At 46.1% G+C, this 12,425-nt stretch overlaps 1 protein-coding gene across 9 annotated transcripts in view; it reads right to left on the bottom strand.

Moving 5' to 3' along the window:
* Nucleotides 1–12,425, bottom strand: part of LOC137433011 (F-actin-monooxygenase mical1) — a 99,457-nt gene that overhangs the window by 28,278 nt on the left and 58,754 nt on the right. For all 9 annotated transcript variants that reach the window (XR_010985619.2, XR_013624420.1, XR_013624421.1 and 6 more), the window contains 3 exons: nucleotides 12,060–12,129; nucleotides 11,821–11,962; nucleotides 5,554–5,648 (listed from right to left, as the gene is read on the bottom strand). Coding sequence is in view for 4 of the 9 variants with exons in the window: in XM_068125384.2 (XP_067981485.2) it covers nucleotides 5,554–5,648; nucleotides 11,821–11,962; nucleotides 12,060–12,129 (307 nt within the window). In the remaining 5 variants the exon portion in view is untranslated. The remainder of the gene's footprint in view (nucleotides 1–5,553; nucleotides 5,649–11,820; nucleotides 11,963–12,059; nucleotides 12,130–12,425) is intronic.

Below are 12,425 nucleotides of genomic sequence, written 5' to 3'. Positions count from 1 at the left end.
CAAGCCTTTATCACCACTTGGGTTGCCCAGTTCGGTGCCCCCTCGGACATCTCGTCCGAACGCGGCCCCCAGTTCACCTCGGAGCTCTGGGCCGCGGTGGCGCAAGGGCTCGGGGTGAAACTACACCGCACCACGGCCTACCACCCCCAGGCCAATGGCCTGTGCGAGCGCTTTCATAGCTCCATGAAGGCCGCGCTCCGGGCCAGCCTCTGCGACGGCGGCTGGGTCGACAGACTCCCCTGGGTCCTGCTGGGCCTCAGGACGGCGCCCAAGGACGACCTACGCGCGTCCTCGGCGGAGCTGGTCTTCGGGCAACCACTGCGGGTACCGGGTGAATTTATCCCCGACTCCACGGCTCCTTGGTCCGCGGCACAACAGCGCTCCGCCCTTCAGGAGACCGTCCGGAGGTTCGCCCCAGTGCCAACGGCACACCACGGTTGCCCGCCTTCCCACGTCGCCCCGGAGCTTCGCACGGCAAAGTACGTGTTCATCCGGCACAACGCCCACCGGGCACCGCTACGGCCACCGTACGACGGGCCCTTCCACGTGTTGGAGACCGGGAACAAATTTTTCAAGGTCGACATCGGCGGTGCCCCGGATCGCATTTCCGTGGACCGCCTCAAGCCGGCCCACCTCAATCCGGACCACCCCCCGCCAGCAGCTCTGCCTCCGCGTCGAGGCCGCCTCCCGGCGGTCGGACCCCCGGCACCCCCGCCAGCAGCTCTTCCTCTGCGTCGAGGCCCCCCCCCCCCGGCGGTCGGACCCCCGGCACCCCCCAGCCCCGCCGTCCTGCCACCCCCCAGACCGGCACCCATCGCCAGGGGACGTTTCGGCCGGGTCATCCGGCTTCCCCGCAAACTCACCCTTCAGGTGCGCGGGAATTCTGGGGGGGCGCGTGTGGCGGACACAAGCAAGAGGACACGAATTCAACGCACCAGCAGGTGGCGCGAACGTCCAGGCGGGGAACTGGAAGGCATGCCCCGCCTATCGACCGATCGGCCACGCCCGGGGACTAGGCGTGGCCCCGGCACATATATGCGGGCTCCAAGCTCGAGCCCGCCCAGTGCTACAGTTTGAGCTTTCTTAATAAAGACTCTTTTGGTTATCAAACGCGTTGTGGCCTACCTCTAAAGCAAGCAAGTTGTGTGCGTAGCACCACACTTCAGTACTGTATTTTAAGATTGGAGTGCAAAGATATCGCAGTATAATTACAGCAAAGAAAAAGCTCAAAAAAACAGGAAAATGCAGATCAAAGTGTTGAGCCAAAATAACCTGGTTAAAATTAAGAAATACACAAAGGCACATTGGGCAAAGAGATGGCTACGGGAAAGGTTGTTGGATGAACTGTCTTGGTAAAATTGACTGACGAGCAAGAATTCGGGACTTCCAGCAAGAATCCTTAACTCCGTAACGACCGATTCTTCACCAATATCACTTCTTCTTCTCTTCCCTTTTTGAGTGGTGAGGTGCCATGGTACCAATCTTCTGCCGTACCTTGACCACGATACTCGTCCACTTCCCCCTGTCCTCAGCCAACTATCTCCACCTTACAACCACCCCCACCTTATTAATATCCCACCTCACACAATCTTCCCATCTCAACCGATCCGCTCTTTGCCATTATCCTCACCCATCAGCACCACGTGACTAGCCCACTTCTTACCAATCTCCCCATTAAGATCATCTGCACACCAATCTCTTCCCTCAGTTCATCCATTCTCCTTCTATCCGCCCTCTTCAGTCCCGCAATCCTCTTGACCTAGTTGATCTCACAGACCTGCAGCGTAGTCACCATGTAGTTCAGATCTAACGACTCCAGACATCTATTTGTGGGACTTCATCAAGGAGCAAGTGTCGATAAACCGGTATAGGACGAATGAAGAATTGCACGCTGCAGTCGTGGCCTCTTTCTCAAAGATGACTCCTCAAATGCTGCACAAGATGTCCAAGAGGACTTGTTGACAAATCCAGTGGTGCAAGGAGATTGATGGAGTTCATACAGATACAATGACTAATTTTTGTAAGTACTGCACAATAAAACCTTTGCAGTAAAAGTTTAAGAACGAATGCTTTACGGGAGGGGTAAAAGGCGACTTTCAGGCCAACCTGTAGATGAGCACAAAGTGTAGCGAAGCTCAGGTGATTATTGCCCACTTACAAACTGGTATCATCTCTTGTTAATCCTCAATCATTTGGAATTATTGATACCGGCTATGAAACCGAGTTGCCCAACACCTGGCTCATCAAGGATGGTAGTGTGTCTTACTTGAGAATGTTTCACAGCATGCGCACAAAGTGTTTTTTTTTTGTATGCGTATTCGAGCCTCATGGAAAGGCTAGTACACTGAATAAATCAGGACATACCAGGACAAAAGGAACAGGAGATAGAGATGGAGAGAGGGAGAGATAGAGAGGGAGAGATAGAGATGGAGAGAGGGGGAGTGTGAGAGAGGTGGGGCACCCACAGCAGAGTTGAAGGCCAACAATGGGAGAAAAGGGGACATGGAAGGACAAGATTACCGCTTTACACAAAAAAGGTGCAAAAACAGATCCTTGCAACTACAGACCAATCAGCCTGCTCCCAATTATCAGCAAAGTCATGGAATCCATCATTGCTTCGGATATGAAATCTTTCCTCTTCTCCAATGGCTTGATCTCTGATCATCAATTTGGTTTCAGACCAGGTCACTCTACTCTGGACATGCTGCTTCTGCTGTCTCAACAATGGATGGAGGTCCTCAATGCCAAACAGGAAATCAGAGCTGTCTCCCTTGACATATCACGGGCCTTTGATACGGTCTGGCACCCAGCTCTGCTCACCAAACTCTCCTCCTATGGTATCCATGGAAATCTCCATGCATGGCTTGCGGACTTCCTCTCTGGTCGTAGTCAACGTGTGGCCCTGAATGGATTTCTCTCATCTCCCCTTCCTGTTCAGGCTGGAGTTCCCCAAGGAAGTGTGCTGGGCCCTGTGCTTTTTCTGGTCTTTATCAATGATCTCTCCGACTCTCTGGAAAATCCTCTCTATCTCTTTGCTGATGACTCCACTCTCTGCCGCTCCATTCCTCTTCCCTCAGATCGGCAGTCTGCAGCCTCCTCACTCTCTGAAGACCTGGACAAAATCACAGACTGGTCAAACAAGTGGAACATGTCTTTCAATCCTGACAAATCTCACTCTCTTACTATGTCTCTCCGAAAAGATCGACTGGACAACCCTCCCATCTACTTTCTCAACAATCCTCTCCAAGAAGTTCTGTTGCTCAAGCTTTTGGGTCTCACTATCTGCCATGATCTTTCTTGGGAAAACCACATTTCCAAGCTGGCCTCCAAAGCCAGTCGCCGACTGGGCATCCTCCGTCGTGCGAAGTCCTTCCTCGGCACACCTGAGCTCCTCACCACATACAAGGCTATCATCCGCAGCTCAATGGAATACTGTTCTCCCCTATGGGCTGGTGCTCCTGCCTCACACCTGGCTCGGCTTCACGCTGTTGAATCCAAAGCTTTCAAAATCATTGGAATCTCCCGCGATGAAGCTATCTCTGAGGGCCTTTCACTCACTCACCGCAGGCAGGTAGGTGGTCTTTCTGTCTTCTACCGACTCCTCTCCGGCCTTGCTCCCCCAGCTCTCTCTGTGCTCTGTCCCCCAAATATTCCTACAGGTCGCACAAGATCTGCCAGCAACCCTCTGATGGTTAAACTGCCGAAATCTCGGCTCTCTGCTCACCTTCACTCTTTCATTCCTCTTTTCTCCCGCCTGTGGAACAAACTCCCACACTCCCTTCAATCCCTCTCCTCCCTCCAGGTCTTTAAAACAGCTGTTCACCACCATCTCTTATCTTCCCCCATCCATAACCTTGATCTTTTCTACCCCCACTAATTCACCCCAGATCCACCTTGTTTGAAATTCCAACTTCTTTCCTGGAAATCCTGGCAGTGTCCATATGTTTATACCTCTCCCACCCCCCCCCCCCCCCCTTCTCATGCCTCCCCCCCAAAGCCCTCTCCCTCCCACAGATCTCTCGATGTCTCCATGTCTCTCGGTCCCTGCTCTCAAATGTTGTGTTTGTGTCCTTCCCCCTCTCTCCCCATCTTGTCTACCGCTCCCGATGTTATTTGTTTTATGTGTCTGTTTGTCTTTCTGTGTGATTAATGTTCGCTCTTTCACGAGCCTCGATCTTGTATACAAAAAAAAAAAGAAAATAGGAAAAAAAAAAAAAAAAGAAGAAAAAAAAAAAGATGGATACAGAAGGAACCTCTCAAGGAGGGAAAACTGGAAATTTGGAAGAGGAAGGGCTTATTAGGGTGGGAGGGGGAAGTGGGTTAGCGAGGTTTTGGATTGGGCATAATCTGAGATGGTGGTGAGCGGCTGTCTTGAAGCCCGGGAGGGAAGAATGAGATTGACGAGGATGTGGAAGTTTGTTCCACAGGCAGGAAGAACGAATGAGTGGAGGTGAGCAGTGATCCTAGATTTAGGTAGTTTCACCAGAAGGGGGTTGATGGTGGACCAAATGCACCCTGCAGAAACCTGGGTGGACAAAACACAGAAAAAGCAGAGGATGCAAGATCTGAGAGGAGGCGGTAAAAGACAGAGACAACTGACCTGTCTGCGATGGATGGCTAATTGGCTAAGTGATAGACCCATAGACTCGGCTTCATCGCAGGAGATTCCGATGATCTTTAAGGCCTTGATTTCCATGGTGTCAGGCTGAGTAAGATGTGAGACAGGGGAGCCAGCCCAGAGGGGAGAGCAGTATTCCATCAGGCTGTGGCCTTGTAGGTGGATAGGAGTTTAGGTGTGCCAACAAAAGACTTTGTATGATGTCGGATGCCCAGTCGGTGACTAGCTTTGGATGCCAACTTTGAAATTTGGTTTGCCCAAGAAAGATCATGACTGATGGTAAGACCCAGGAGTTTGAGTGACTGAACTTCGTTGAGAGGATTGTTTATGTCACATGCTTGAGGGATGTCATAGCAGAGGGTGACGACATCAGCAAATAAAGTGTTTTTTTTCAGAGTCACAGAGATCATTCATGAAGATCAGGAATAGGACTGGGCCCAGAACCCTGCCTTAGGGCACTCCAGCCTCGACAGGGAGAGGGGATGAAAATACTCCATTGAGAGCCACATGTTGGCTACAAGAGTAGAGGAAGTCAGTAATCCAAGAGTGGAGTTAGCCTTGGGTGCCTTAGGCAGACAGTTTGGAGAGTAAGGCAGGGTTCCAGACTATATAGAAAGCATGGGATATGGCCAGAGCGACGGCCATGATCTCATGTCTGACATTGAAGGCCTCCATCCACTTTTGGGTTTGTAGAAGCAGCATGTCCAAGGTCGAGTGACCTGACCTGAATCCAATTGCGGATCTGAGATGAGGCTATTGAAGAAAAGGAAGGATTTTAAACTTTTGAAAACAGGAATTTCTTCTGATATCGTGTTGACATTCACGAACAAATCTCATTAGGCTTGAGACTTGCAGAAAACAAAATAGTTTCAAGAATGGAAGTACACTTTTTTGTTCTTAAACAGTACAAACCTTCAGGATAACACCTTGTTTACCTGTATATTTATCTCCATCATGCTGCTTCTTTTCCAATCGATCAACATGGGAGAGAGATGCACATCGTTTTCTTTCTTGACCACCTGATGTAAATCTGCAATAGCACCATGTATGTTAACCAAGCAGTTCACAAGTTACACTGATATATCATAGACGATACTGAAGCAGATATTCATGACATAAAACATGTTGGGAGAACTTGGCAAAGTGTCAAATTATTAGCACATACCAAGACCTGTTAAGATTTACTTTCAGGGCTCTTCACGATCCTCCATGTTCGTGGTTATTGGAGAGATCCAAAACATCCAAATGCAAGTACAGCATTAGCTTGTGTACATGAAGAATAACTGACTTTATATAAATAATATTCCATAGCAAGACAAGTCTATCAAAGGAAAGATGACCCATGGTCATCTTGGGTGAGAAACACAACATCAACCACATGCCACCCCTTGATGAGACCCCTACAGATACGACACTCCACACAAGATGTACACAATCACCCATCCATACTACAGCTACTTAATATAGTCCTGTCAATATCCCTTATCCCTATATCCTTCCATCTTCCTTACTTCTAGGTACCTATCTAATTCCAAAATAAACTTATCTACTGTTTCTGCTGCCACTACCTTTCCAGGGAGACCATTCCATGCATTAACTAACCTAACCTCTAACGTGGTACCTTATCAAATGCTTTCTTAAAGTCTAGATATACTACGCCCATTCCCTCATCCACCCAATCAGAAACTGCTTTATAGAACTGTAAATTATTTTTTTGGCAAAACGTACCTTTGGGTACCCATGCTGATTGCCTTTAATTGATTTGTATTTATTTAAATGGTTCCCTCAATAATCTGGTCCCTCAATGTCTCCAACACCTTTCCCATGCCTGAAGTCAAACTTACAGGTCTATCTATGTTCCCCAATTCAATTCCTCTCTGGATCCTTCATTAAATAACGCTGTTACATTTGCTACTCTCAAATCCTCCAGTACTTGTCCTGACTCCAGTGAGCTATTAAAGATATCCGGTAACATCTCGCTTACCTGCTCAGTCACCTGCTCAGTCACCTCCCTCAATACTCTCGGGTGTGTATTATCTGGCCCCAGAGCTTAATCTACTCTCAGCTTTTCTTGCTGTTCCTTTACTTCCTCCACTCCGACCTGGATCTTCTGTAGAAGCCCTTCCTCGCCAACTTGATAGACACTCTCAACTATTAGTAATCCTCCGGACTGTTCTTGCGTAAATGTTGAAGCAAAATACCTGTTTAACTAGATGCTATTCACAGAATACTTACCCCGCAGTCGGCTTGGTGAGAACCAACTCTTCTGTTTTTTAAAAAGGTTTTTTTCATTGATCCAATATGGCTGCCAGACCACGTGGCCGATAACGTCATAAATTTACATTCTCCAATATAATTGTGGCATAGATCATGCTCAAGAAATTTCAAACTGATCCAACTAAGCATTGTACTTGTCGAATTATGACGTCATAATGAAGGCATCAATAATGCCATCATTAACATATCTTATTCCCCATGCGGAATTCTTTACAATGAGGCACGTTTAAAAAAAATTTCCATGGAGCAGTTTCGAAGAAATAGAGGTCCAACGTTTTTAGATTTTTTTTCAAGATGTCGCCCATACATCGTAACCAGACATCATAATTATCAATATAAAATACTACATGAGTAGACGCATACGATAGCAAAAATTTTGTGTCAATTGACCAATCGTTGCCAAGGAAAAAAAAAATGCAGACACAGTCATGGCTAAAAATATTGGCACCCTTGCACTTTTTTCAAATAATGCACAATTTCTTCCAGAAAATTGTAGAAATTTAAAAATATTTTGGTATCCACATATGTATTTATTTGGCTTTCAGTGGAACAAAACAAAAAAAGATGAAAAATTACGAAATCTTAGCTTATTCCACATAAAAATCCTAAAATTGCCCGGACAATATTATTGGCACCTCTTAGAAGTTGTTAGAAATAATTAGATTTCAAGCAGGTGATTCTCCTTTACTTTGGAATTGAACTCACCTGTTGTGAGTTGCAGGTGTCTGCAATATAAAAAGCACTCATCCATCCAGATTGAACAGACAAAAGGAGTCATTCTGCTGTTTTGTGTCACTGTGTGTACTGCAATGAGCATGGAGAAAAGAAATAAAACAAGAGACTTGTCTGAGGAGGTCAGACACAAGATTGTAGCCAAGCATGGACAATCTCAAGGGTACTAGTCCATCTCCAGAGACCTTGATGTTCCTATGTCCACTGTACGCAATGTTAGCAGGAAGTTTAAGGCCCATGGCACTGTAGCCAACCTCCCTGGACGTGGCCGCAAGAGAAAACTTGATCGAAGATTGCAGCAAAGGATTGTTTGAATGGCGGAGAAAGCACCTCAATCAAATGCCAAACAGATTCAAGCTGACCTTCAGAGACAAGGTACGACAGTGTCAACTCGCACCATCCGTCACCAACTCAATGAAAGGGGGTTCTATGGTAGGAGACCCAGGAGGACCCCACTGCTGAGAGAGAGAGACATAAGAAAGCCTGACTGGAGTTTTCCAAAACACACCTGAACAAGTCAAAATCCTTCTGGGAGAATGTCGTGTGGACAGATGAGACCAAATTAGGGCTTTTCGGTAAAGCACATCATCTCTAAGTTTACAGAAAACAAAATGAAGCCTTCAAAGAAAAGAACACCTTCCTTACAGTCAAACATGGAGGAGGTTCAGTGATGTTTTGGGGTTGCTGGGCTGCCTCTTACACTGAGTGCCTTGAATGTGTGCATGGCATCATGAAATCAGGAGATTACCAAGGCATTTTGGAGCACAAAGTTCAGAAAGCTGGGTCTCCGTCGAAGGTCATGGGTCTTGCAGCAGGACAATGACCCCAAACACACTTCAAAAAGCACCCAGGAATGGTTCAAGACAAAACGCTGGACTGTTCTGAAGTGGCTGCAATGAGTCCAGATCTAAATCCCATTGAACACCTGTGGGGAGATCTGAAAACAGCAGTTGGGAGAAGGCACCCTTCAAATCTGGGAGAACTGGAGCAGTTTGCACAGGAAGAGTGGCCCCAAACTGCAGTAGAGAGGTGTGGAAGCTCATTCACGGCTATAGGAAGTGCTTGACTGCAGTTATTTTGTCCAAAGGATGTGCTACCAAGCATTAAGTCGAGCGTGTCAATAATTTTGTCAATGCCATTTTTTTATTTTCTGATTTAAAAGGACATATTAAGTTCTGAATCAAAAACAAAGGATCTGTAATATTAACAGTGGAATAAGGAATTTTGTAGACCAAATATTTTTGTCAATTTAAACTTATTTTTAGAGAAAATTGTGAGTTATTTGAAAAAGGTGCAAGGGTGCCAATATTTTTGGCCATGACTGTACTTGCGTATGTGTGCAAGTAAGCGACCAATATTGCTTAACCCCACTGTTCGCTTCGTGATCGCATCGTTTATTATCCTGCCATCTCACTTTTCTCACTAACCACTCTCCCCGTGCTATTTCTCAATGAGCCCACACTTGTCCGAACCTGTTATGTATTTACCCCTTATGTATTTAAAGAATTGTCTTGCTATTATGCTTGATATTCTTGACTGCCTGCCCTCTTTGAACCCTCACCACTGCCTGCACTTGCCACACCCTCACCACTGCCTGCACTTGCCACACCCTCACCACTGCATGTACTCATTGAACCCTCATCACTGCCTGCACTCATTGCACCCTCACCACTGCCTGCACTTGCCACACCCTCACCATTGCCTGCACTTGCCACACCCTCACCATTGCCTGCACTTGCCACACCCTCACCATTGCCTGCACTTGCCACACCCTCACCATTGCCTGCACTCATTGCACCCTCACCATTGCCTGCACTCGTTGCACCCTCACCACTGCCTGCACTCATTGCAACCTCACCACTGCCTGCACTCATTGCAACCTCACCACTGCCTGCACTCGTTGCACCCTCACCACGGCCTGCACTCGTTGCATCCTCACTACTGCCTGCACTCGTTGCACCCTCACCACTGCCTGCACTCGTTGCACCCTCACCACTGCCTGCACTCGTTGCACCCTCACCACTGCCTGCACTCGTTGCACCCTCACCACTGCCTGCACTCGTTTCACCCTCACCACTGCCTGCACTCGTTGCACCCTCACCACTGCCTGCACTCATTGCACCCTCACCACTGCCTGCACTCGTTGCACCCTCACCACTGCCTGCACTCATTGCACCCTCACCACTGCCTGCACTCGCTGCACCCTCACCACTGCCTGCACTCGTTGCACCCTCACCATTGTCAATCTCCTCAGCAAACTCACTCTGCAACCAACCTTTCTCTGTAAATTTCTCACATTCTTCTACTTGCAAATTACACTACTCACAATAAGTTAGGGATATTGGCAGGTTCTTCGGTGTGGTTGATTTTGTGTATTAATTATGTTGTAAAAAGTTGTTGGTCCTAATTCTATGGTTATTAATGTGTGAAAAAACACAGCATTCTTGATTTCAATACCCTAACCCTAACCCCTATAAAAAAAAAAAATCAACTCACTCCCACAATATCCCTAACTTATTGTGAGTAGTGTATCTATCCGTTCCTTCCACCTAGTACTAACTATCCTCAAGTGGACTATTTCCTCACACTTGCCACAATAGTGAGTACTCTCTGCTTCCTCTATTCCTGATGGGGCCCATATCAAGCATCTATCACACCTTATGTACTTCTCTTCCTGTCTTCTTCACTCTCTATTACCCTTTACTCCAACCATATCCTCAAGGGCCCAAATGACTTAACCGTTACACTTGAAATGCCAAACCCAATAGGCCTCACTCTGCCTCATCCAATACTACAAAAACCTGCTAATCTGCCACGAACACAATCACAACTTTTATAGATACAAAATACACAACACCTGACACAAATCATGACAACAGAATAAGCAGAACAAACAAAAATCCAGGGGAATATGTTAGGGAGTATTGTGGAATGTGATGTATCCCAAAGCACATTTCAATATGGATGTGTAATGCGCCTTATCAAAGGGAGGCGCAAAGCACCCCTCCCTTTATACAAGGGTTCTTTTCTCTGTATGCAGCTTTTACATGGGGACTGAAATTCTTTGTCGGCTTCTACTGGTATATCTCTCCATATTATAAAAGAAAGTTTTTGTTTGTTTGTCTGCGCAAGCTAATCTCCTGAACGGTGAAAGATGGGAGGAAACCTCCAATTCAAAAAATGTCGGGACGGGCCCCGGGAAGGTTTTAGGCTAGGTGGTGAGACCGGTCGAGGCCGCTTCGGCCGGGCCAGGCCCTTTTCGCAATTAAAAGCTGAGCTGAATTATAGTAGTCAATCTTCTACGGCCGCGAGTAAAAGCTGAATTATGGTAGTAAATTCATTCAAAAAGAACCAAAAATGTCGGGCCGGGCGCCGGGAAGGTTATAGGCTAGGTGGCGAGGCCGGTCAAGGCCGCTTCGGCCGGGATGGGCCCATTTTGCAATTAAAAGCTGAGCTCAATTATAGTAGTCAATCTTCTACGGCTGCGAGTAAAAGCTGAATTATAGTAGTAAATTCATTCAAAAGGAACCCGGGCAACGCCGGGTGCTTTTGGCTAGTTATATATAAAAAATATACATTATACACACTTTATACCCCTTTAAAATATTTTTAAAAAACATTCTAATGTGCTGGCTCAATGGCTTAATGGATAAAGCATCAGACTCCCAAGCTGGGGATTGTGGGTTCGAAACCTGTCTGGGTTGAATATTTTTCCCCTTACTTTTTCAAGTCTTTTATATCGTCTTGAATAAAGTCTTGCACGATGAACAAATAAATTTTGTTTGTATTTAAGATGTATCTTGTGAAAAATGCCAGGGGCATAGAAAAGGCCCCTTTATATGGGATGTGCCATATGGCAAACTATAGAAAAGAAGGGACATTCTTGGGTAAAATGCCAGGGGCATAGAAAAGGCCCCTTTATATGGGATGTGCCATGTGGCAAAGTAGAGAAAAGAAGGGACATTCCATAGCTTATAGAAAATGTCGAACAATAGAAAAGAAGGGACATTCCAAAAATCTCATGCGCATGCTGGACTACCCTTGTGTTCTTAGGAGGAACCAAGTAATGTTCGAGCAAAGTTCATATAAAGGGGTGCCAATTTGATTCATACAGCTGCATGAAGAATAAATGTATTTGATTTTCCAGATGTGGGGCGCCCTTCTATATCAACACATAGAAGAGAATGAATTACCTTGTTATCCAATTCCAAAATTGCCTTAATATTGGTTGGCGTTCAGTATTTGTTTCTGGAGAACGGTTGACAGTTTGTTTCTCAGGACGTGCATGCTGCTCTTCCACTGCACCTGCTGTCGGATCTGTGGCTGTCCTCAAATCTGCACAGATTGAAGTAGATGAGTCAAGGAGGATCAACACAAACATAATTGCAGCTTTCACACAGAGTCTTCACTTCATTGTGATGTCAATCTTTACCTTCCTTTGATTGTTGTGTTGACGAATCAGAATCATATAGTCGTGTCTTGTCAAAAGGATTTCTTCTGTCCTGAAAAATGAAGATCCAAAATCTTTCACTAACACATTTGAAAAGCTCATTGCAAATCTTTTGAGGCAGCCTAATTTTGTTATATTTAAAAATAAAGCTTTTGCTATAATATCCACTATAATGTGTAAAAGATTGCAAGAAGATAAAAACTGATTTAAAAAAATAAACCAAATTCATGAAATAAAACCAAAATAAAAGATTCAGCTTTTGGTTCAACACAAACAGGAAAGTTCAACACAAACCTCAGATCTCGTGCAAGTTCTTCAATTGCACGTTCTTCACATGATATGGTGGTT

This window comes from Myxine glutinosa, chromosome 8 (assembly GCF_964187855.1).
Source record: "Myxine glutinosa chromosome 8, kmMyxGlut1.1, whole genome shotgun sequence".
Taxonomy (NCBI): Eukaryota; Metazoa; Chordata; class Myxini; order Myxiniformes; family Myxinidae; genus Myxine; species Myxine glutinosa.
This window is presented reverse-complemented; position numbering and strand designations above follow the sequence as displayed.